The 27,012-nt window shown below is 39.0% G+C and overlaps 1 protein-coding gene across 8 annotated transcripts; it reads left to right on the top strand.

Annotated features, from left to right (window-relative positions):
- Positions 1–726: 726 nt before the first annotated feature.
- Positions 727–26,600, top strand: grin1a (glutamate receptor, ionotropic, N-methyl D-aspartate 1a). Of its 8 annotated transcripts, XM_077736714.1 has the most exons (24): positions 727–810; positions 885–964; positions 1,375–1,916; positions 4,614–4,748; positions 5,604–5,780; positions 9,130–9,192; positions 9,977–10,074; positions 10,729–10,850; positions 11,774–11,948; positions 12,423–12,567; positions 13,592–13,678; positions 13,960–14,109; positions 14,360–14,485; positions 14,826–14,990; positions 15,242–15,360; positions 15,656–15,768; positions 16,440–16,588; positions 16,824–16,981; positions 17,506–17,667; positions 17,988–18,097; positions 18,352–18,497; positions 21,647–21,673; positions 22,291–22,401; positions 24,637–26,600. In XM_077736714.1, exons 3-24 carry the CDS (start codon positions 1,665–1,667, stop codon positions 24,703–24,705), a joined length of 2,859 nt encoding a protein of 952 aa, XP_077592840.1. In that variant the 5' UTR covers positions 727–810; positions 885–964; positions 1,375–1,664; the 3' UTR covers positions 24,706–26,600. The 8 variants fall into 8 exon arrangements, with proteins under 8 accessions (XP_077592840.1, XP_077592842.1, XP_077592841.1 ...); XM_077736715.1 differs by lacking the exons at positions 727–810; positions 885–964 and having other exon boundaries at positions 1,251–1,916; positions 13,960–14,095; positions 14,358–14,485; XM_077736716.1 differs by lacking the exons at positions 727–810; positions 885–964; positions 9,130–9,192 and having other exon boundaries at positions 1,250–1,916.
- The last annotated feature ends 412 nt before the right edge of the window (positions 26,601–27,012 follow it).

The following is a 27,012-nucleotide window of genomic DNA, read 5'->3' as shown; positions in this document are numbered from 1 at the left end:
TTCACCCTCACTAACATCATCATGCTGTCCTGACACTTTTAAATACCAAATTGTGCCAAACCTGTCCACACTTGGTGGAAACAAGGTTTAAAAAACAAGGGTAAAATGTACATCATTCGTGCTTTCACTGTTTTGCAAATCATGATAGCTATTATTATATATATATATATATATATATATATATATATATATATATATATATATATATATATATATATATATATATATATATATATATATATATATATATATATATATATATATATATATATATATATATATATATATATATATATATATATATATATATATATATATATATATATATTGGATAAGTATTAATAAATGACTGAAAGATTTCATTCTGGTGGTTAATTCATCAGCTGCCTGCAACACCACAGGACATCAGTGCATTGACTGATTTATAATTCATCACACAGTTTGATGATTTCTATACTGACCCGATTTTCAAACACCTTTTGAAGTGGCAGCCGTTGGTGAAAATCCGAATATGCCCTCCATGGCCCTAAATTCAATCCTCTTGTGGTGAAAATATTCATTTGACCGTTCATAATTTAAGTCAAAGAACAAATGTGTGTTTGACATCTTCACAGAATGGTTACTGCTTACGTTTTGTGGGAGTTTGTATGTGAGAGAGCGAGAGAGATGCTTGTTTCCTAGGTGACGGTGAAGTTGATTCACCTCCTGTATGTAAGAAGGAGGATGTTGCTAACATTTATTTGAACCTGAGTTTAAACACTTCCAAATCCTGCCTTCTGCCGCTCATGACATGGAACACAAGTTGCGTGGGTAAGCAAGTGTGTGGACAGATGGACTGATGGATTGCACTGACTTACTAACTGATTAATGTCCTATCGTTTCAGGCTCCATTTTTTTCAGAGACAGCGAAAGAATGAGAGATTCCAGTAGTTGGTGAAGAACTTTTCAATGGCTGCTGTTTGTTGTTGGTATTTTTGGCAGGAAAGACACTATTAATATTTAATGGTTGACGAAAATAATTGATACTAAAATGAATGAACATTCAAATTCCAAAGCATGCAAATTCCAACTAGGTCACATTAATTTAGAACAATGTGATGCCTAAAAAGTGGGCAAGAATAGAATTTTCTGAAAGGTCAGTTTTAATTAATTCTATGACATTTAAATGATGTCTAAAGGTGCAAATTTCAAATATAAAGAAGAAAAAAAAATCCTCAGAGTGGGTAGTGCATAGCGAGAGCGCGCAGTACCACTGAAAGGCGCGTGCACAGCTTTCAGCACCAAGGACAGCAGTCGCTTAGCCGGGTGCTGAATTCGGCGTGTTCAGCCTCCACTGAGCTATTATCTCTCCATCTTTCTATCCACGAACTGCAGATGCCGTGGAGGAGGACCCATTTTCAAGATGGAAGACGTTTCCTCACACTCTTCCTTTAAGATGATCGTGCTCAGCCCTCTGCAGTGCCGATAAAATTTCAGCTTGGCCAGTCTACCCACTCGTTTTTTTATTTTTGGGCCACCCTCCCTTCATCGCTCCCCGTTCACACCGCCCACTCACGCCGTACCAGCAACCGACCGCCTGAGTCGCCCTGCCGTCCAGAAGTCGCTCAAGCCGAGCCGCTTGCACCGGGGGGAGAGCAGCGCGTGGGACCGGACTCCTGGCGCAAATGATGCGGCTTTTTCTGTTGGCGGTGCTCCTCTGGTGCTCGTGCGCGCGGGCCGGCTGTGAACCGAAAATTGTCAACATAGGAGCCGTTTTGAGCCAGAAGAGGTACGAGCAGGTCTTTAAAGATGCGGTCACTCAAGCCAACCAAGTCTATGGACGGGACAAATTCAAGCTCACGGCCATCTCCGTCACGCACAAACCCAACGCCATCCAGATGGCTTTGTCAGTTTGTGAGGACCTCATCTCCAGTCAGGTATGTAAAGCTGTTCAATTTGATTTCAATTTTGCTGAGAAGGAACTGTGAGCATGTCTTTAAAATGAAAAGTTCTTTTCCTCCCCTGCAGTCTCTGGCAGTCTTACCCATTTTCACTCAGTTGCCATGGTTATATCACCATATTTGAACTCAGCAGATTTCATATATAAAATCTTCCATCTGTTTGCATATCTGAAGCCTGTCCCACTATGGTAATGTTGAACACAGAATGATGGCCTCAGAAATTGTACTTGACATACAGCCATTCCAAAAATATTTTCATAATTCCTGCACTAAATGTTTAAAAGCATCATTTCTTGGGAAATATAAATATCAAATAACAGAAAGGTTAAATACAATCAAACCACACTGAGGCTGTATAATTTTGGTATGCAACCACCCACTGAATACATATTAGGATATGATAAGTGCAACAAAAAAAACCCAACTTTAATTACAAAGCTTTCCAACCAGTGGCCAGTGAAATATTCTCCTATTGCTACTCCCTTTTTACACCCCCATTCCATATTTCTATTCTTATACACGATAAACCTTTTCATATATATTTAGTAGGTCCTGCTGTCACTGCAACCATGTTTCTCCCAACCAATTCAGAAACATTATGATAAAAGAAAAGTATTGCATTCCTAGCAAAATGCCATTAGCACAAAGGTAAATGTAAAGCTCCTGTGTGGTATGAAAGTTTAATGCAGATTGTCCATTCAGGTCACTGTGCACATAGACTGTACGCTTGCTCCTTAAACATTCCTTGGTGCACCATTAAACCACACATCCACTTGGATTTTTTCCAGCTGTACTAAAACACTAAAAAAAATGCACTGTGGAAGAAGTGCCATTTGGCCAATTTGGCATCCATTCAAAATGAAACACAAACCAAAAATACATTTTACAGTCCAACACAACGAACTCCCCCCACAGCCAATCGGCGTTGATTCAGTGCGATATCGCGGATGAAGAGGCAAATGTACATTTCAGAACACACAGCTGCAGATCTAGTGAAGTGCAATGAAATCCACTGAGGAGTGAAAATGGGAAATCTGCCTTTGACTGTTACAGGCAGTCTCTGTATTCTCTGGTAAGGATAGTAGTACTAATGACATTCAAGGGTGGTTCGCTTTCAGCTAAATAAAATCAGTTTGATATTTAGTATTGTCACTAGTAATCTAGTTTTATAACACCAACCATGTATTTTTGAATAAGTATTATCTTTAAAACGTAGTACAAATGAAAGCAACATTCCATAAGTAATGCATGGTAAGAACAATGTTCCTTGAGGAGTTGTACACCTTTACCCATATGCTCTTGTAATACTCGACACGGCTTTTGAAAACCTTACATCATGGCACGTCGAGGCGTGAAATCACTCTGCCTCCTCCAACGTTAATTAGGCCTTATGTAATCATAATAATTCATAAAAATGCCACTCTTCTATGTCTTCAGTCCAGTGCCAGTGCATTGAGTCTCATTTATAGAGGCTGGCCGCATGATACTGTCGAGTCAATTCATCCAGCGTATGCCCACTCATCGCATGCGATCGAATGAAGGACAAAGTGTGTGCTTTTCCAATATTTATGCAGTTTCAAACGCATACGCCAGGCTTATTTCAGTCAAAGTCAATGAAAGTTTTAATCCTCTGAATTTGGCTTGCGGGCGATAACGGTCACTGAGAGGGAAAGTCTGTGACAGATGGAGGAGTAGATGCCCGCAAGCGGTCCTTGGATGGTAACTCTCATTTTTGACCCAAACATACGGGCTGCCCCTATCTGATAATCCAGAGCCGCACACGCATGGCTAAATCATTGCTCTTCCTCTGCAATTACAATGAATTTTATCGAACAAAACCAGTTAGATTATTTTTTTTTGGCTATGTTGCTGGTGGTCTTTGTGTGGGTATTACTTTTAAACAATTGGATTGGATTAAGATACAGCTAATGGCCCACACAATGAAGGAATGAAGAGATATGTTACCCCCACCCGTCTTCTATTATTATCAGTGAACTGTAAAGCAATTCATAAAATAAACTCTAATGAGGTTAATCACAACATCGACTTTATAATTTAGGGTTTATTGCAAATGCAATAATTAGTAATTGTAAAACTAAGACATAGCTTCATTAAACGTGTCATGACTGAAACATTTTATTGGAGTATTTTTTTAAAGGTGTGCTTGTTTATGTTTACTACTGTTAACCCAGGAAAAAATTACATTATCCCCATTAAAATCTTGACCGACATGCTTGTGCCCTCATAAGAATTAAGTAAGACAGTCATAAGAAAAAAATAGCCATGGTAATTAGATACGGTTAAGATTAATTTTAAAATAATGCAAGAAAATATGTCATATTTGGGTTTTTAACTGATGTAAGCAGGCAAAATGCATTTAAGGAATTGGATGCACACAACATTTAGTCATGACAGATGAGCATACTGACACGATAAATGCTTCTCTAAATTTTCTGCGAAATCACAGTTCAGTCCCAGTTTATTATCAAATGAAAATTTAATTTCGTCAGTGCACTTAGTGGTTACTGCAGTCAAAATGTCAAGTCAAGCATTATATTTTCATGCCCAATTCACAGTATTTTGGCCTCCTTGATCTCAATCATCCATTTAGTATTGAGCCTTTGGCAGTGTTTGCATATGTTAATTCAACCTACAAAAATATCCTCTATGCAGGTCTATGCCATTCTTGTGAGCCATCCACCTCAATCCAATGACCACCTGACTCCAACACCGGTCTCCTACACTGCTGGCTTCTACCGTATTCCGGTTGTTGGGCTCACCACTCGCATGTCTATATACTCAGATAAGGTATGTTTGACCTTAATAAAATCATGTCATTGACATTAGTATTGGTACCAATACAGTACTAAAACGACCTCAGCAATACATCACTTAGATTGGATTTTTTTTCCCATACCGATTAAAACTGGATGGAAATTTGTAGGCTGAACAGTCACTTTTTGCAATCTGAATTTAAACCATATATGGGTGGTAGTTTCACATCTGATTATAGACAAGATGCTTCTCAATCTGAATAGCTAAAATGGTTCAATTTGAACAATTGCTTAAAAGAGTGTGAACAGTCAGCCCTAAAAACCAAATTTGAAGGGGAATCTGATATGGACCATAAGTCTGAACGCAACCTAATTGACATTCAGACTGTGAATAAGGAAAGAGTCGGCAAGTCCCCTGGGTGGATTTCAAAAGCTTCCAAGATTAAATGGCCCATCACTGTCCATTACAGGACGGATGATTGAGTGTGTTCAAAGCTTGACATTATAAGAACTCCATCAATAATGGGTTTGACCTGAATTAAGATTTTATGAATCACATACCACTATCAATTAAATTTTAAAGAGATCACATAAATAAAAATATAAGTACCATATTAAAATGATTGACTCAATGGACACAAAACTAAGATTATTATTATATTTTGTCCTGTGGCTGATGGATTTATCTTAGTTTATTTTGCTTCAAATCTATAACTGTCTCACTATTTACACTAATAAAGGAGAACTGTTTAACATGTAGATTTTCCACCATTTAAAGTTTAAACCTATACATAAAAAATATGACCATTAAAGTAGGCATATGGATCATTGCATTTGATTACATCACAAGAAAAAAAACTCATCACCTTTGATATCTGATTGCACGCAGAGTATCCATCTGTCCTTTCTGCGAACTGTCCCGCCCTACTCGCACCAAGCACACGTGTGGTTTGACCTGATGCGCGAGTTCAACTGGAACCATATCATCCTGATTGTGAGCGATGACCACGAGGGTCGGGCGGCTCAGAAGAGGCTGGAGACGCTCCTGGAGGAAAGAGAAACCAAGGTGAGACGCACCGTCCCCTCGGATGGTCAGCAACCTTCTTCTCATCTCCCGGAGTTTGTATGTAGTTGTTTCGCTGTCTGTTACGTGGCCACATCTTTCTCACCATTGTGTAAGCGTTTGCTAACACTCAATAGACATCAACAGCGTCTAATGTGGTCAACTTTGACAAAAGTTTGTGCGTTTATTTGCTCATCTTCACGTTGCTTTTCACCATAGTCCGAAATTATCCCATGTCTATCAACATTGGGAGCCAAATAGAGGACTTTGATGTGGGGCTCTGCAAACCATTGTGGGTGGAAGTCATGGATTGTTTTGGAGGTCTTGGTTCAAATGGTCTCGTCTTGAAATGTTTGTATTTTAGACCGCTGAATGATTTTTGATATCGTGAGACAGCAGAGTTCTTATTGTGCCTCGGAGCTGTGAATGTGGGCCATTGAAATGCTGATCTTAAATCAGGAACATCTCACTTGACCTGTAATGTTGTGAAAGGGTGCTCATGGAAGCGAAGAAAAGCATCTTCCTCGTCTATTTAAGAAGATGGAATTACCCATGGGTATCTTTTTTTTCCCTTCACATTTTCATTGTGCCTCTCTGGAGGATCTCTTCACTGTAATTGTGTTTCAGAGTAAAATGAGTACCGATTTAGAGCTTTAATTAAATGAGAAGGCAAACACAAGGGCAATATGACGTCTTCACTTGAGGCAATGCGCGGGTAGCTGTTGAAATAATTGACCTGGATCAACACTGATTAACACAAAGCTTTTTCAACGTTGGTGCTTTCAGCTAAAGAGACTTTTTAAACGAGGCTAGTGACATTTCAAATCAGCAAGCTTTAACTCACATCTTGTATTCTGAGGAAGAATGTGTGCACGGCAGACATTTGCGTGAGAATGCAGATTTATGTGTAGCATCTGGACCTGAAAATGAGATATATTGCTATCAAAAAAGTTCTTGGATGATTTGAGCTTTTACAATTTTATATGATGTTAAACTGTCAGCCATTGTGGTTATGCTCTAATTAAAAGAGGAATATTCTGATTAATCACTGCACTGATGCAGTAAATTGGAACTATTTTTAGCAATGTAGCGGGTCATGAGTGAGGTCATTTAGTGACTGGAGGATCACTGACACTACCAGCAGAGAGGTTTTAGTCAAGTTGGACTTAGTTGAGGAGCGCAAAAGTGACTAAAGCAACATAAAATATGAATGTCAGAATGTGGATACAAAAATAGAACAGTCAGAAAAAATACTCCTAGGGAAAAAAAAGACAAACACCATTTTTTTTCTTGTGGAATACGGCCAAAATGTGATAAGTGGAGAGATGCGCTTTGCGATAAATGCTTCAGCACTCAACTATGATTTAAATGTCATTTGTAAATCTTTCAAGCTGCTTTAATATTGCAGCATCCCCTGAGAATTAAGACACACAATTTCTACATTAGCATTAACAATCCATCTATAGTAAGTCATTGATTTTTAGTTTTTGAATTACTGTTGGCTTTTAGAAAAATTACAGTACTTACTATTTGGATTTGATTATCAATGCACCATTATGAGCAAAATTAAACGGATATATGGTATAAATTATATAAATTATTAACTGTGTTGTAACCTACAGGAATATAATACAAAATTCAAAGTACATTTTATTAAACCTACTAGCTTTAATTCAGAATATTTCTGCAAAATACAGTTGCAAAGCCAGTAATGTTTTGGTAAGCTCTTATTCGTGTAAATTTACTTGTACATACCTTTAGTGGAATGGAAAATACCAATAGATTTTTCTTCTTCTTTGAGGTAAAATAGGTTCCTTGTTGTCTAGATCCCAAATAAATCTGAGCAGTAAACATTTTAAGATGTCAGAAAAAAAACCCAAAAGCATTTATTGTAAGTGAATTCATTGTATTATTTAAAATAATATAAAAAAGACAGTCAAAAACCCTTCAGTATGTGTAAATTTTGCTGTAATTTATTGTATACTAATAAACAAGGATTTGCAAGGGTGAAACCCACATTTTCTATTAGGTTTGAAAAAAACAACAACACTGCAGGAGGCAGGCAAGATTTTCCCACAGCCGTCATAAGGCTTAGTCGGTCCAACATTTTGTATACTGAACCTCTGCCCCATTCTTTCTTTTGCGATTACCTAAGGAGTATTTAAAAGGCAGCTATATCCCTTCCAGCCTTGCTTGTTTTGTTGGCCAAGTATGATATGCTGTGTGTGCACTTCACACTGTGGGTAAACTGCAGAGAGGCAGTAATACAGATCAGAATGTGACACTAATTAGGCCGCTGCAGCCCGGGAAAGCAGTTTGATGGTGATGCGAGATGCGGCAAGGCAGGAAATAGAGACTTTGCCGTCTGGGTATTAAAGATTGTTTTGTTGTATTAATTTCATGGTGATCATCTTCTTGTCATCTCTTTGTTTGAATTGGGGTTGTTGAAGGAGGGCTAGATTTCTGAGTTTGCATTTTAGTCCATTTTTGTGTCCATGGGCTGATTTAGTTTGAAGTGCATATAATTGTGGGTTGTGTTATTTCAGAGCCACTATGGTGGACAGATATTGAAAAGTTGGGATCAAGTCCTTTAACCCCTTGTTAGAGCAGCTATTTTTGATTATTTGTATTTTTTGTTATTTATTTTAACTATCGTGTCTTCACAATTTAAAAACTAAATGGTAAATGGGCTACTTTTGGGCAACTTCTTGATTCATTTCAGTGTACATCCCGGCAATGCGTTAAAAACATGTTGTTGGTTCCAATTGTAAATATTTTTGTAGGGAAATGTTGCATTGAATTATTTTCTGAGTCTTCTTAATAATGGTTCTATAAACATACCTTGAGATAATCGTTATAAGGAGTCTTGTATTGCAAATTGTATCAGGAGGTACCTAGACATTCTCTAGAATCAAATGGATTATAAGACACAGTAGTAGTACAGGTGTAGTAGTTGTAGTAGTAGTAGTAGTAGTACTTGGGGTTGTGTTATGCATCAACTGGAACTGTCCTAAAGAGAATTTTATACAATGGTTAAGCAATATTGATCCATATAGTATGTATACTGCATATTGGCTTATAAGGCGTCTCTACTAAATTCAAAAGTCTTTCAGTTGCACCTTGGAGTAATGAAAGTATGGTGTAATTAAGATTAGCGGAATTTTGCTAGAAGATGATTCATTGTGGATTCTTATTTCTCGGCATTCTCGATGTCTTTGCAAGCCTCACATTTAAAGATCCCAATTTGAAGCACAAGTGGAGATTTCTTGGATTGCTTTGCTGCCCTCCATTTTCAAGTGTTTATAATATTTTTCTGTGTCTGCATATTTTCTCTGTGCACATTACTCATCAGAATAAAAAAAGGAACTATGAAAACCTCGATCAACTGTCCTATGACAACAAGCGAGGACCCAAGGTATATTTGCATGGTCAATGCACGCCGCCCACCAACTTTCCAAACGTAGCAACTAGAAAACCAGCCCAAACCGGTCATCGGCCGACCCAGAAATGCCCCTCCCCCTCCACCTCCTTGGTAGCACGTGTTTTCTTTAATTTTTAATTTGAAAAAATTCCCATGTCGTTTACGTGCCGAATGGTTTTGCTATGAGAAATGTTTAATTTTCAGCAAGAAAAAAAAACATCAGTGATCAGCGACCTGGCTTTAATCATTTTCATTTTCAATAAAAAAAAAAAAAAAGAAACAAAAATTGCATGTCGTCTGAACTCGCACTCTCACACGAAAGAGTTTGCAAGCCTTCTTTTCTTTGTGGACAATCTGCAATGTGGGACCAACCAGTTTCACGGATGCTATTTTTTTCCTTACTTTTCAGCAGCTATTTTTTTGTTGTTCTTGAGGCAAAATGACTTTCTCACCTCCTTCACCCGTTTTTAGTTACTGGTTGCATTGACCTTTTTCTTACCCTACCTAACACTTGCACGCCCTTTTTTTGAAGCCTTGAAAATCCTCAGTTTGCATGTAAACACCAAATGCAAAACTTCTTATCCCTTTCAAGGTTTTAATTATTTTTAAAAAGTCAGCCGGAACCCCATTGGATCGTTTTTCTCTCTTTATGTTTTCAACCTCTGTACCCCTTTTAAAAAAATATAATCAGCCAAGCTCGAAGCAAACAGGTAAAGAGGCATCATGGTGTCTAAAGGAGTGGAAAATAGCTGGCTTGACCTTTCTTATTCGATCACAGGCAGAGAAAGTTCTCCAGTTCAGCCAGGAGACTAACTTAACGGCCCTGCTGCTGGAGGCCAAAGAACTGGAGGCCCGAGTTATCATCCTTTCTGCCAGGTGAGCAATATTGCACCTAAACAATACAGTTTTTGTCCAACTCTTGTATTCCGCACATCCAATTATTAGCAACACCAAGGTGAACCAGAGTTCTAAAACTGTTTTTAGAAGTAATGTTCAATTTGACCGTAATTTGTTTAAAAAAAACACACACACACATCATACATTTTCAATTGCCCCAGTGGAATACTAAACTCCCGCAAACACATTTCCATTAAATTCATTCAAAAAGGTCAATTCTGAACAGAAAAATGTTCTTTAAATTACCCCAGAATTAGGAAAAAGCGAGCCAAACAATCCAGGAAGGCCCCCAAATCTTTTGATAGTGTACCAAAAACCAAAATCAATAGAAAGTGACCCAAAAAAGGCTCAAAATCAACAATAATTGAAGTGTAAGCATCCTAAAAGAGAGGAAATGACCCACAGTGAACAGATCATCCCCCATTGTTAATGATAGTCATGGGATTGGGAGGATTGGGTATTAATGTTCATTTTGCAATGGTTCCCCAATGAAATAAGAATGGAACAACCATAGAATGCCCTCTAATGAACAAGAAGCGAGCAAAAATCTACATGAAGTGATTCACAGGATTGTGAGCAATGCACGCCTTACCAACTCATTTCCATGATTGTGTCTTTTTCCTATTTTGACAGTGAGGAAGATGCCGCTGCTGTCTACAAGGCCGCCCGCTTCCTCAACATGACAGGCTCAGGCTACGTTTGGCTGGTGGGCGAGCGGGAGATGTCGGGTAAAGCGCTGAGCGAGGCGCCAGACGGTACGTTCACCACCCGGCAGAGACCTGTGGCAAATACCCACGTTTTTTCCACTGGCGTAACCTAAAGGCCAATCGCAGTTAACGTAGGATAAGCGAGATTAACAATGAATATGTTACTGTACATGATTTCACCATGGAACCAATGTGTGTCGTGTGACGGTTAAGCGTTTAAACGTTTAAGCACTGTGTGTTTAAAGGTTTAAATGTGTTGTGTTTAGTACTCCTTGTTTTCTTCAGTTGAAATGTGTGTTTCCTGGCTATTCATTGTGCTATTCTGCCATATTAATGTCCTGGTTTCTAATGAACTATTAAGGAAGAGTTTTTCAACTGGTAGAATGGTAAGATACAACAGCCTTTCTTGTTCTCATTTTTTTATTTTTCAGTTACTCTCACTACATCGTATCACTTTGTGATCACCAACTTGGTCCCGACCAGTCACCCTTATACATCAAAACTCCCTTCCCAGGAATCATTTCTCCCCTTTTTTGTGCGTGCTGTCATTGTCTCCACTTCCACTGCGGCTTCTTACAGAAGTCGTTGGGACCTGGTTGCAATCAGAAAACTTAGCTGAAGTTGGATTCTTAACAATGATTTTCTTTAACACAAGGAATAGCTTGCCTGACATGCATAACAGAAAATGATAAATAAAATCCAACTTCAAGGGTCTCTTTAAACATGCTGTGAAAGGTCATCAGTAGCTTAAACGCAATAAATATATCAAGTTTATAAATGTTGCCCTGCCTGATGATTATCACCAGGTAGGGCAAATAGAGACTGCTACTACTGATGTACTACCTTTACTCAGGATGTCTAAACTAGAGTCCCTATAAGTTTTGGCCCACGTTGAGCATTGCAAAAGGATCCTAAGACATAGCTCTTTTCTCAGATGAGTAATTGTGCATTTTCTGTTGGATCGGTCATAGGTTTAATTGGCCTGCAGCTCATTAACGGGAAGAACGAGTCAGCTCATATCAATGATGCAGTGGCAGTGGTGGCACAGTCTGTTCAGGAGCTCTTTGAGAAAGAAAATATCACAGAGCCGCCGAGAGGATGTGTGGGCAACACGAACATCTGGAAAACAGGGCCTCTCTTCAAAAGGTCTACTTACATTTATTCAACTGTCATGTTGTTTGTTTGTAGTTTGAAATTAATCGTCACTATGGGAAGTCACTATAGATTTCAAATAATTATTGACAATGTGTATGGCTAATACCTATGGAGTCAAAGTTAAAAGTAGAACTAAAACTCAACTGAATTCTTTATTAAAAAGAAAACATGATGATCCTTTCCACTTTTTATCAAACTCATATTGATGTTTTATTTCTTGATGTATAGTTTAAATTAATCTGCCCATACATGGACACTTTATACTGGGAAATATACCAATTTGAAGTTAAATTGAAAGATTACACGATATTTTGTTAGAGGAACACAAGCTGACCTTCATCTAGTACAAAAAACCCTCAGAAGAACAGAAAGTACTCAGACACAAACATAATTTTATGGTAGAACTCACTCCCACTGCCTACTTAATGCAAATAGTCTGTAATTATCCTCATTCATCTGCCACAGGGTACTCATGTCCTCAAAATACCCGGAGGGGCTCACTGGCCGTGTGGAGTTCAATGATGACGGCGACAGGAAGTACGCCCACTACAGCATTCTCAACTATCAGAAGAGTCGACTCATTCAAGTGGGCGTTTACAATGGGACACAGGTAATTAGACAACCACTGCAAATGTACACAGTGTGGGTTTGAATTTCAAATGCCTGTAGTTTTCATCAATTTAAGATTTGTTGCTGTGCCTTTAAAACAAAGAATTGTATCCCCCCCTGAAAACTGGTGCTTCATTTTATTAAGCTGTGCTCAGCAGAAAGGAAGAAGAAGACAAGTGACACTTGTGTTCACCCTGGAGCAGTCACGACATTGGATGAAATGCTGTGTTGGCGGATTCGTGATTAGCTTAAAAATGAATATTTCAGCATTTTAATTGCTCCTTACTACTGGTAGCATTCTATTTATTTGTTTGCTGGCACATTAAGTCATTGTTGCCATTACTGATGGCAAACAGATAGAGTTGCTTTAAAAATGAGCTATTTTTATTTTGACTACACCGTAACGCTGTCAGAAAACCCATTACAACCCAAAAACAACAATCTTCCCAGTGTACTGTATTTTACGCACTTAAAGGCACACTTTCAATGAATGGTTTATCTTGAAATTAGTTTAATATATAAGGCGCACTGGATAATAAGATGCAGTAGTAGTACAGTAGTGGTAGTAGTAGAAAGGGATTGTATCGTACATGCAGTAAATGGACCTGTAGTAGTAGTAATAGTAGTAGTGGATAAGGGTTGTGTTATAAATCAACTAGATGGAGCTGAGCCAAAGGAAATTTCCTATAATGATTCATCCATATTGATCCAAGGTGCATGGTTGGCTTTTGAGAAAATGGAAGCCTTTTAGTTACCCCTTATAGTGCGGAAAATAGGGTACTTTAACATTATTTCATGAATTAAAAATTGGCTGCCATTGACGATGCTAGACATCCAATCCATTTTGACATGGAGGGCTGAAAGAAGCTCTTCCCATTCAAACTGGATTGAACATCTAGCAAAGTCAATAGCATTGATGTAAAAGTCAAATGGCAAGCCTAAATAACAAAAGAGCAGTGATTGGATGGAAAAAAAAGCTTCAGCTCATTACTCACTGCATCTGGGTATGGTTTTCCTTCCTGTAGGTGGTAATGAACAATCAGCGGAAGATTATCTGGCCCGGCGGGGAGACCGAAAAACCACAGGGCTTCCAGATGTCTACACGATTAAAGGTAAGTTGGTGATATTCACATCTACTCATATCAAGTATTAACCATAATCATGTCAGTCAATGCACAGAGAGAAAAGAGGCCGCCGTCTCCATCTGAGCCGCTGCAACATATCAAACGTGTCTTTCAAATAAGATCTTCAAACACCTTCTTTGTCTGTATGTTCTCGCATCTGCTTCCTGAGCTTCCATCTGGGCATCCGTTTTCCATTTTTCTCTGTCGGTCCCAAAGGTTGAAAACAGCTGAAACGATTTGATCCACAGATATTGTCCCATTTGTTTTAGATAGTGACAATACACCAGGAGCCATTTGTGTACGTGAAACCCACCACGCCAGATGGGACGTGCAAGGAGGAAATGACGTTAAATGGAGTCTTAATTAAAAAGGTTATCTGCACTGGGCCCAATGAGACCATCCCAGGTAACACATCAGGGACGTTTATATCAATGTGCTTTCTATGCACAAACATCTACTGGAGATGCATACATATATATGCAGTAGGTATCTATATATGTATGCATGTAGCTGAGTGTGCCATTCAGAGTGACTGTGTGTGAGCATGTGATTTGCATAAGAAGCATTTGATGCATTAGTCCAATGTACGTGCGCCGTACAAGGAATTAAAATAGGAACAAAAAATGGGGTAGATTGTAATTCGCAACCTTTTCTGGTTTGGTTATAGGGCGCCCAATTGTTCCGCAGTGTTGTTATGGATTCTGCATTGATCTGCTGATCAAGCTGGCTATGACCATGAACTTTACATACGAGGTTCATCTGGTGGCTGATGGGAAATTTGGAACTCAAGAGCGGGTTTGTTTAGCTCAACTTTACTAAAGGACATGTTTGTTATTCGATATTTTTATGAATGTAAATGATAATTACTCACTACTGCTATTTTTTTTACCATTTGGCGCTATTCGTGAAAATTAAATCACATCATAATCCACATCATTTATATTGTAGACTGTCTAATGCCAGATTTTTAACCTAAATGATTACATTTTGCAATGCAAGACAGCATTTCGAATGGAGGTTGCAGGTTATTTATTTCTATGAATACACTTCTTGACAATTGTATTGTAAACCATTTACAGAAACTTCCATGGAATACACTTTTTTACAGCAATAATCTGTATTTATGACACTCCAGGTGAACAACAGCAACAAGAAGGAGTGGAATGGCATGATGGGAGAGCTCCTGGGGGGCTTGGCCGACATGATTGTTGCCCCATTGACTATTAACAACGAACGAGCCCAGTACATTGAGTTTTCAAAACCCTTCAAATATCAAGGTCTTACTATCCTTGTTAAAAAGGTAAGTTTGTCAATCTGTTAGGCTCTCAACTAAAGTAACCTCCATTTAAGGGGTTAGTATAATCTGGTTTTATAGCCTTAAAGTTACCAAATCATTGTTCTTGTTATTGTTGCTTTTTAATGACATTCAATTGATAATTGACTTGCAAATAAAATAGGTAATTGTAATTGTGTGGTTTCACAACACAAAGGACATTTAACCAATAATGACATTGTTGACATTGGAGTTATTATTAACCTTTGTGTTTTTAGGAAATCCCTCGCAGTACACTGGACTCGTTCATGCAGCCATTTCAAAGTACTCTGTGGCTGTTGGTGGGTCTTTCGGTGCATGTGGTGGCGGTGATGCTTTACCTACTAGACCGGTTCAGGTACACGGGGAAAAGTGTGTTCGGGAGTGTGGGCGCCGTGCATGAATCCATTCCTAATCCTCGCAGGTCTCCCACTCCATTTAGATAAGCAGAACAATGGAGGCGAAGATTAACACAAACCATTCCACTGCTACGTATCTATATTTGTGCTGCATTCTTTGTCTGTCTTCTTTCTGGCTTGGCTTGCTCATGTTCAGTTCCTTCCCATTCCCTCAGGCTGCCAGAGTTTGCTCAAGCGCATTGTCTGCGAGCGCTGACTCAGTCTCATGCAATCCTTTCCAATTTTCTCCTGCAGCCCATTTGGAAGATTTAAAGTAAATAGTGAGGAGGAAGAAGAGGATGCCCTCACCTTGTCATCTGCCATGTGGTTCTCCTGGGGAGTGTTGCTGAACTCTGGAATTGGAGAAGGTGACCAGCATGACATGAACTCTATATTTTTTGGCACTGTGTAGATTCCTTAATGTTAAAAGTCCCACTACGGACTTGGCCAGCACAAGTGAATGTGCATTTTAGATGAGGTCATTTCATTTTATTTCATTTCATTTTGAACTAAAAACTGCTGACTGCCTTGTCCCAATAGGCAATGCTGTCTTATTTACACTGCTTTTATTAGCTGCCGATTTGTTAGTGCCGCTCATGGTGCATCCTCTCTTCATGATGGGAGGAAACTTACACTTGATAAGCAAAATATGCAGTCAAACAGGGTCATTTCCTATCTTTCGTGTCCTTAAGGATACCCTTTTACTTGGTCGGTCTGGCCAAAAATACCATTGCGTCAGATGGGTGCAGTCTATAAAAGTAGGGCATGTCAATGTCAAAGTAAAGGCATTAAAAATATGTATTATGTCTCTTTGATCATAGAACACTTTGACTTGCCACAGATATGGAGCCTTTCTTGAAAAACAACATTGCAATTGATGTACAAAAGGCTATGTCTTATTATAGTTTTAATTCCAGTTGTTTTTCCCAGACTTTCAGTGGATTTTAGTGTATTCTATTTCTTCTCTATGTATTATACAGCTACAGTCTTTGTTCTGGTATTTGGATAATGACAATGATGGTTTTTATTTTGCTTGCAGGTGCCCCTCGGAGCTTCTCAGCGAGAATCCTTGGTATGGTGTGGGCTGGTTTTGCTATGATCATTGTGGCCTCCTATACTGCCAACTTGGCTGCCTTCCTGGTGCTGGACCGGCCTGAGGAGCGCATCACCGGCATCAATGACCCAAGGGTACATGCTGATGTCAAAACTTGTCTAACTGTCAAACTTCATCACACACAGCTTTATTAAATAGAACACATGCCTCTACCGTGGCTTGAAACAACATCTTTTGTGAAATCAATAATGAGAAACTTTATATTTCTTAGTAGATCTCCAGTGGACATTAACATACAAGTCTACAATCAGAATATATCTGGCTGAAAAATGTGCAGTTTTTTGAAATTGCGACTAATGTTCTCTCCAGCTCAGAAACCCATCCGACAAGTTCATCTACGCCACGGTGAAGCAGAGCTCCGTGGACATCTACTTTCGGCGGCAGGTGGAGCTTAGCACCATGTACCGCCACATGGAGAAGCACAACTATGAGAGTGCCGCCGAGGCCATCCAAGCTGTGCGTGACAAGTGAGTCTCGGCCAGATCGTGTTGGCTGGCTGCTCAACCTGTCAAGCACAAAGTCAATGCTGCCTCGGTCAGGTCAGGTCAGCGGGGATACGGGGAGGAAGGATGGGACACATGGACCTGTGGATCAGATGGAAGCTGTCGGACTTACTGCAGTCATCCGTCTGATCCCGGCCCATGGCTCAGTAGTGAACAGGCCCGGGGGGGTCGGGTTTGAATGAAACAACCATACAGAGATGAGGCGGAGCTAACGTTTAGCAGAGGAGCAGACTTTTTCAGGTGGTAACCAGACGAACATCCATGAGATGGGGGATTACAGTTGGGCCATAGCCAACGGTACTGATTACCGGTAAACGTTGAATGACACTGAAGATGTGGCGTGCGAGAACGAGAGGGCCGTTGACTGTGAATGTGTATGTAGTTCATTGTACTGTTGCACCGTAACCCCTCCTTCCACTCCTCCCTTCCTCCGTCCTTGCTCCCTCCTCCTCCTCCTCCTCCTCCTCCTGCCTCCCACTCCCCCACAGCAAGCTGCATGCTTTCATCTGGGACTCTGCGGTGCTGGAGTTTGAAGCCTCGCAGAAGTGCGACCTGGTGACCACGGGAGAGCTGTTTTTCCGTTCGGGCTTTGGCATAGGCATGCGCAAGGACAGCCCCTGGAAACAGAATGTGTCCCTGGCCATTCTCAGGTCTGTCCCAGCCGAAGGTGCATTATTCGTCAATTGTTTTTTTTTAATTTTCTTTGTTTTCTTATTTATATGATTTCATGGTCCTGTTTTGACCATTTTTAGCCATTGCCTTATGTTACATCTCGATTTACTGTAGCTCCCCTTTCCTTCCCTCACTGGCTGTCTGTCTATCTGTCTTCTGTCTGTATGTCTGTCTAAGTATCCGTCCCTGTCTGTCCCGTAAACGTACCGACCAGGGTAGAAGCGACTCTCGCATCTCAATATTAGCCCAGTGCGTTAACTTTGTCACCTCTCTCCCCACCATGTCTGACCTTTTACAGTTCTCATGAGAATGGCTTCATGGAAGATCTAGATAAAACCTGGGTGAGATACCAGGAGTGTGACTCAAGGAGCAATGCCCCAGCCACACTCACCTTTGAAAACATGGCAGGTATGGTCCTTAAGGCAGAGAAAAGCGTTAAAAGTGATTGGACAAAAACTGCAGTGGTAAGTTACTGTAGCTCTTTTTTGTCCAATACCTTTACTCCCAAAAGATAGTACAAATAGTAATAATTACGTGTCCAGTCCTGTGTTGTGGCTTTATAGTTGTCAGGGATGAGTTGTTCGTCGGAACTGGTTTTAAAAGAAGAATATATGTTGAAGATCAAAGGATAACAACTTTTTTCTCCTGTTCCCTCCGTACAGGGGTCTTTATGCTTGTGGCTGGTGGCATAGCGGCAGGGATCTTCCTCATTTTCATTGAAATAGCCTACAAACGCCATAAAGACGCCCGCAGGAAGCAGATGCAGCTCGCCTTTGCGGCCGTTAATGTTTGGAGGAAGAACCTGCAGGTAAGAATGTTTTCCTTTACTCTAATGCAAGTGAAAAGGCCTGGGCGGAGGGACACTTACAAAACTGTGCCTATCATATTAAGTCAATGTTATGCATAAATATTGATGATCATATTCAGATGAATTGCAAGCAGGTTTTAATACAAGTGTGAAGTCACACAAGAACCAGTGTTGCACCGGAACCATTTTTTGGGCTGTATTGGTACCACATTTTTCGGTAAAAATACAAAATGTATTTACTTTTTTTTAGTAATAAATAACTGCAAATGCATTGAATGTAAAGTAATCTAATCATGCCTTTGTCAGACATTGCTTAACTCAGTGGCTACCACAGACAGCGCGAGAGGTCCAATCCATTTCATCCACTTCAAATTGATTGGACAACTACTAGTGATAAGCTAATTGAAATTCGCAGTAGTAGGAAGATTGCATGTAATTAAGGATGTCTATTAGCATAGTGGGAAGGGTGTAAAGCACTCCTTTTTTATGTCGGCATGAGTAGAAAATTATACCCGTGAGAGCACACATTGATCAGCATCGGCAAATTATTTATTAGTACTCAAAGATAGGGATGGCGTTCTTCTAGTGCTGTACGGACAGTGATATTAGGGATGTGTGCAAACACATTATAATTGTGTTAAAAAATAATATGCAAAGAGGATGGAAGATAAAGTTCTTAATTATGGTGGCTGTCTTAATACTTCAACAAGAGGATTAATTATTACTTTCATCATAACAAAATTGTATCATCTGAAAGTGCCTGTCAGCAAACCAAGGTCTTTCTGACCTTGTTGACAGTCTTGCTGGCCTCTGTACAGCGCGTACATATTTGTTGTGAGTATCTTGACTTGGATGTACACTCTGTGGATGTATAAAGCAGGCGATTGCATGCTGGATAGGGCTCGAGCAGAGATGGGGTTGGCGCATCATAGAGAGAGGAGGAGAGGGGCACACTTAACTGAGAGTAGACCAGCATAATTTAGATCAACGTCAATGACGATCACATCGATTTTTCTGCAAGGCTAAACAAAGATGGCTCAAGCACGCTTATCTTTGCTCATTAACCATCACTTGAGCCTTAGAGCTAAAGATATACCCAATCTTCACTGTGCCATCAACCGCGATAATGAGATCTCATGCAAGGAGTGCTTTGAGACCACGAAAGTTGAGTTTAATCCAATATGTACTCTGCCAGACATTATTCATACTGTTTGGGTGCGCTGATATAATTGCTCAGATTTATATTACTTTGACAAATTAAAATGACAACTTGGTTATGTGGGACATGAAACCATCATGATGGAAAATGCACCATTGCTGTGCATTTTCCTCAGTACAGAGTCATGGAATCCTAATGCTGGTTTTGGACCGCTGGTTTGTAAAATTGGATGTAAATATTTGTTTAGGATACATCATTTCGGCATCTGACACAAACTCACATTAAAACTTGGGAACTAAAAGTTGGAGCCAGGGAAATTATGCACTTCTGACTAATGAAAATGTGTTTCAAAAAAGCTTTAGCACAATATTTTTTTAAGATCTTACTAAGATCATATAATTTTAATATGAAGCTCATGAAAAGTATATTTTTTGAGATGACACTTGAGATTTCAAGTATCCTGATGACAGTGTACAGTACATATGCTGTCAAAAATCATTATTTATCAGGATTTATCTGCAGTGGAAGCAGGTGCTTTGGTGCATAAAAATGTTAACATCACAATTCCTAGTGTTGCCCCCGATACCATTTTTTTTGGCAGCTGAGACCTTTTTCAACACACAGCTGTGTATCATCGGCCTTGTAGCAATGCTTCCACCCCCCTACAATACTAAATTACTGCTTTTACATTTAACTATTCACTTGACTAACTGCTACAAATAAAATATGGCACATGTTTTCTTCCTTAACAGAATTCAAATGGGTGTAAAAACATGTTAAATAAATAAAATAATGTCTTTCATTCAGTTATACAAGTAATATATATTTTTTCATTCTTTAGTATCATCCCAACGCACTGGCTTGCATGACTTAATAGCTACAAATTAGGCCTTGAAGCGTTTCCGTATCAAATGAATTAGTCAGAAGTGCGCTGTCTTAAGAAACCTTCTTTATATAAAAATAACAAGTTCAAGCAACCTTTTAATGTAATCAGTTTTGATGTTGTGGTGATGAACACGAAAATGACGATCCTGCATTTTCCTCAATGGCCACAAAAGGAACACATGGGGTTCAAAAAGAAGAACAAATATATATTTTACTTTTACATTTTATTTTTTACCCCAAAGGGAGATACCATTTGTAGCGTTTTGTGTTTTCCTGGCCTTCATTACAAACTAACACAAGATGTCATCTTCCAACAGGAGAGTCATGTTATTCTTAATTATATTCAAGTCACTCCTTCTGCCAGCTTTCATCATGCCATCCATGCCTACTGATCGATGCCAGCTCACCACCTGATCCAATGCCATCAGGGGGTTGAGAGGGACATGTTGGATGGCACAAATTATGCCCTTTAAAAAGTGCGACACATGACCTGATGGAAAAAAAATTGTACAACGGGGCCAGTGATGGCCATTCTGAATTTGTTGTTTGTTTTTGTGTTTTTTTTTATACTATGTTTTGCCATCTTCGTAGCATTTCATAAAATGTCCTAGCATGATGAAATTCACATCACACTGCCCTAAATATTGCCCGTTACCCCCCTCCTACTCACCCTTCTCACTCATTCTTTACTTTATACAAAATGAATGAAGTAATATTATCCTTTCACATATTAGCATTTGGATAGAGTCTGCTTTTTTGTTTTAATATAAAATATGATGCATTCCCATACATTTCATTCCCTTATGTGTGAGGTGAATTTCCATTATACTGTATGGTATAATGACTTTAAATGGGCTTCCGTTACGGTTGCTTTTGTATCCTTCTTCCTTATGCATTTGAGTGGATATCCACTAACCCTATTTGTAGCTTGACTTTTTTTCATATTTGCCTGGCTTTGAATGTGGATGTTTGCTTTGCTAGTGGCTTTTTTTACAAGGTATTTTCCCTGTTCCTGAACCCTTGGCTTATGCATAAGGATATTCTTTCACAAAAACGATCACGTGGATGGACATTTATTTGATTTTTCTTTTCTTCCCCTATGCAGCCATCTTCCTCTCTAGAGACTCAGGATGTAAGAATTCCTTAATATGAGTTTTGTATGCACACAAACACCAAATTGATGAGATGAGAGTAGCGGCGGGGCACTCTGAAGGTGACGAATCGTAATTTTAAAAAAAAAATGACAAAAAGCATCTTTTTCTGCTTTGTATGTAGGCTGCACGTTGGCAAAATTAAGTTTTTGGCATACTGGTGATTGCTCATAATGAGAATGGGTATTGTTGATAAAAGGCAGTCGGCATTCTAAAGTATATGGTCAGGATATAGTAGTTGGAAATATTTAGGGTAGTCGAATTAGTGAAACATGGTATCACGCTCACTGGCATCTTTACTACCCATCACTCATTCTAATGCATTTCGAGGAGACCCAACAATTGGAGTAATGTACCATCTTTGTGCTACCTGTGTGACAGCTTGCATAAATTTAACGAGTGCCCTCATAGGATACGGTTAAAGATTCCCACTTTCACCACCCAAGCCCCATTTACCTCCCTCTTTGCTCTTATCAAATTTTACCTTAACGTGTGTAGTTTATTACTGGAGTGGCTGGGAATGGGAGAGGGAAGTGAAAGCAAGGGTATCTCCCCAGCCATAGAACATGAATAATATTTCTACATATATTCATTTTAGGATAGAAAAAGTGGTAGAGCAGAACCTGACCCCAAACAGAAAGCCTCTTTTAGGTCCATCAGTACCAACCTGGCTTCCAGCATCAAGAGACGTAGGTCCTCCAAAGACACGGTAAGAAGATCAAGGAGCAACATCTTCCCTTATTTATTCTTCCCTTCTCTATTTTCTTCTTCTTCTCTGTCCTCTCTTCCCACGTCTTCATATTCAACCATTAGAGCGTCCCATGCTCCACTCATCCATATCCACACGGCTCAGCAGCCGCTTACCACGCGTCTGTCACTTCAACATTTAATCCACCATCAAGCATCTATTGCGCCTTGCCAGGCTGAAAAGCTTCAGTGCAGGTCAGGTTAGGTCATGCTTTTGAATTCGGCAAGGCGTTACTTTATCACAGGAGATGTTTTGGGGGTTTGGGGGGGTAATTCTTTAAGAAAAACAAAAAGCTGTCAATGGTGCAATGTCTTGGGCTGCTGGATTGGTTGTGGAATCTGCAAAATGTTTGGTCCTTGAACATGTTGTGGTGCGTATTCCGTCAATGTGTTTTAATTGTTTGTGAGCAGCTTCATATTTGATGTGTTCATATTTTCTTTGCGACAGTCCCGCAATGCTATACTGATTATTTTTTCGTTTTGTTTTGTCCCATTGCCCCTTTGTTTTTTTCCCCAATAATCTATTTTCAAGGTTGATGGACGAGCCTGCTGAGAACAGTTCTAACAAGGTTTTACCCGTCTATTCTAGGATTGCTCGTGGATTTATATTCAAATCAATTTTCTTTCTTTATTTTTTTGTTCTGTCATAATTTGCTATTATGATTATTGTTGATTTTTCAGTGTCCTTTTTGTGAATGGCCTGTGACCTTTTCAGAGTAGTGCTGACGTCTTCTTTTTCTCAACTCTCATACACTGTGTGAGGTCAACTGGATGCTGACTTTCTTATGATGCAAGCGTTAACTCATTTTATTTCATTTTCTTTTCTTTTAAATCTTTGTTGACAGATATTAGTATTAATTTCCCACTGGAGTCTATTAGTGTGCGTGTTTATATGATATTGTCTCGCTCTCTTGTTGTTGTTGTCATATTTATATATTTTTATTGAAGAACGCCACTTGTTTTCTTATTTGAAAATTGAATTGAAGAGGAGTGGGATTGCCAATTAAATTATGGCTACTTTACATTCTCGGTTTGGAAGTTTAGGAGAAAAAGCTCAAAGTAAAACAGCTTTTAGAGTAAAAACAAGATGGGACCAAAATAGTTACCATCCTCAGTCTTTGACCTTTATTTTTGATTTTATATAAATGTTCTTCTTTTTACATGAATGGATATCAGTGGACTTTAGTGTCAGTGTCCGTCACCCACATGCAACACTGCTCCTTTCTTCTTCTGCAAAGCATGCAAACTGTCGTAGATGTTGTGGCAATAGAAAACAGTGATGTGTTGCGATTGCAAGGCTGTTTTCAGGAAATGGCTTTAGTAGTATTAGTTTGCTTGTGACCTTTTAATAACGGTGCTCTACTTGACCCCAGTAGAGGCCACTGTTAGGTGACTTTTGAAGCATTCACAAGTATTAATAAGATGAAACTTGAAGCTCAACCTAATGAGAGGATGTATTTTTCTTATCAGAATGGGTTTGAAAGAAGTAGTTGACTGAACTTAACTGAAAAAAACAGAACAAAATTTTTAAAACATGTCAACTATGACTATTCTATGTGCTAGAAAAAAATGTTAAAGAAAATTTCAATGTAACCTTCACAAATAATTGAATCCACCTTAACACCAATAAGTAATAGTTTAAATTTTGCATTATTTCATAGCATTCGGTTCAATTCTATTAATGATTCAGAGATAGAAAAGCTACGAGGGACCCCATTCTGGAGAAAAAAACCTATCCAGCAAAATCCTTGTTACCATAGCAACAAAAAATCTGCATGTAAAGAAGCGCCTCTTCTTTATGATTGACTGCACTCTACTTTGAGTGACCCTGCGTAAGAGAAACTTGCCTGCGCGACACAGCAGCACTCTGAAATCACGCCAAAATAAAATGTCCTCCTCCTGTCTTGACAAACGAGAGAATACATACGTAAAGAATGACTCCTCCAATTCTGACTAAAACGTATCCAAAGGAAAAATAATAAATCAAACAACCTCTCCCCACCGACCCCCATCCGCCACATTAACTTAAGAGCAAAATTAATCATCTTGAGTAGTATTAGAAAACCTTGTTACAGTGATTAACCGCGTTAAAACTGTAGAGAATATTACACCAACCCCTCCACAAGAATGTTTCATCATTTTGACAGAAAATAACAGTGATACTTGTTCTCCCCATATTTTCTCTCCACCTCTGCAGCAATATCCGCCCACTGACATCACGGGGCAACTCAATTTGTCTGACCCATCTGTCAGCACTGTGGTGTAGAGAGTTTGACCCTCTGTGCCATCCACATCGCTCTTGCAGCCCAAGGAGAGAGGAAACAAAAAGAGGAAGGTGACATGGGAGGAGCTTCATCCTTTCACCACCAACCACTGGAACTTGTCAAGGAGATAAGAACGTGGCTGAGATTACTTAACTTGCACCTTTAAGGATTACCTGACTATACAAATAGACATTTGTAAAATCATCCAGCATGCACAGTGCCATCTGAATCTCCTATAGATTTTTTTCCCTACATTTGCATATTACTACTATTTAACCTTTTCTGTCATTTTACCAACGTATAGTATTTACTTAGATAACCAATTTCCTAACTGCCTTTTCTGGTGCCATTTAATTACAATAATGAATAAGACAGTTTTAAAGCTAGTACTGTAACATATCACTATCAAGTAGAGCTCATAAATCACTGTACTATTTAGTTTTTATCGCACAGTCCTGCAATACTATATGTCAAGAAAACCTGAGCTATGTGCATCTTTAGAAGATTTTTTTTAGAATTTAATTTGTTCACAGTTTAGAGGATATTTATGACATTTTTAAGCACTGAAACTGCAAAGATAAGAATAGGATTACTTACAAAAGCATGTGTGTTTGTATATGATCTATTTGTATTTGAATGTCACTGCTCATTTAGTTATTTATATGTTGACAGGTTTAGTTCTGACTGTAAATTGTATCGCTTCCTCTTTAGTTGTTCACTAAAATGCCAAATGCATGTTTTCTTTTTACCCCCCTAAATTATGGCATGAATTCCTAAACAAAACGTGAATCAACAAAGCTTTATTAGATGTTCTAGAGAAGAATGCATTTAGTTTAACGTCTGAAACAGCAAACTTATGATATTTTTTAAGCTGAAAGCCATGTTATATTTGGGGCTGCCCTCTGTCTCCCTCTCTCCTGCTGCAGTCTCTCTCTTTTCCAGTCTCTAAAGGGTTGCATCAAAAGGCCATGTTTTTCTGCCAACCAGCACTCAATCTTTGGTGAAAAACCTTCCTCGTGGTAGACTTTGTTGCCCGGAAACTTTTTCATGAAGGATCCTGAGTGAATTTGAAGCATTGCTATGTTCGCAAGCTTTGGTTGGATGCAAAAAACAGACCTTTTCCCAATTTCTGGAGATGAGAAACCACTGCCTACTTAGGTGTCCAACACCACATAGCACTTTACACTGAGAGGGTACCCCCAAACTGTTATGAATATGCTCCAAGTGTAACTCCTAGAAATCACTTGCAGTGTTTATGTATTTATTGATTTAGTCTGGTGGAGTTTGCATTGTGAAAGAGAATCTCACTCAATCTTAAAAATTGATTTTGCACAATCACATGGTGCCAAACCTGACCTTTTAAGAGTTTGCTATGGCCTGCATGCTGACAAGTTATCAACAATGACAATAGGGTTACTTTTGTTTTATGTGTTTCTTATTATGTATTGCCACTGTATAGATTTAAACTAAGTGAGGAACTTCAATGGAATGAAACGTTAATAGAGTCTGCTTTGGTAATGATAGGAACTGACTGACTGACTGCTGTGTGTGTGTGTGTGTTTGTGTGTGTGTGTGCGTGTGTGTGCCTGTGTGTGTGTGTGTGCCTGTGTGTGTGTGCCTGTGTGTGTGCCTGTGTGTGCCTGTGTGTGTGTGTTTGTTACGATCGCTGCTGAGAATGTCTTTTAATAATTCTGTATATCTCTCACACACATACGTGCGCATATTTACAGACACATCCATGTATACATTGAATTGAATGCTTTTCTTTTCAGTACATGCAAGCCCATTAAAGGCATGCACAGATGCTTAATATACAGTGAAAAGCCCTTTGATTTCTTAAATCTTTGAAACATTTTGTTTATAGAATTGTAAATAAAATACACTTGCAAGTCAAAAATTGTGTTTTTAATGTGTCTATAAATCAGTTTGGTTACATTTTATTTAAATGCTGCTTTTAACAGTGTTGGGACACCTGTCATAAATTGGGAACTTTAATGGTAATGACAAAAACATGCTGTATTGTAGTACTGCAGTTAATGATAGATGTCTTCTTACAGTATAGTTGTTATTTTTTTCCTTTTTCTTTCAGCTTTAAGTTCTACTTGAAGTAAAACATTGTTTAAAAAAAGACAAACAGCTCCAACAATATTTTAGTAGTTTGTGGAAAACTAACTCTATGCTTTACTTTACATTCAAAAGAGGATGCTATTTGGAAGCCAGCTTAAGGGTAGCACCCATTTACATGCAAATACTTGACCAAAACAACAAGCAACCCTGCAGTTCCTTAGTCCAGTCACCTACAATGTGGA

The sequence above is a fragment of the Stigmatopora nigra genome, chromosome 17 (genome assembly GCF_051989575.1).
Source record: "Stigmatopora nigra isolate UIUO_SnigA chromosome 17, RoL_Snig_1.1, whole genome shotgun sequence".
Taxonomy (NCBI): Eukaryota; Metazoa; Chordata; class Actinopteri; order Syngnathiformes; family Syngnathidae; genus Stigmatopora; species Stigmatopora nigra.
Note: the sequence above shows the minus strand (reverse complement) of the source record. Positions and strands in the feature narration are given on the sequence as shown.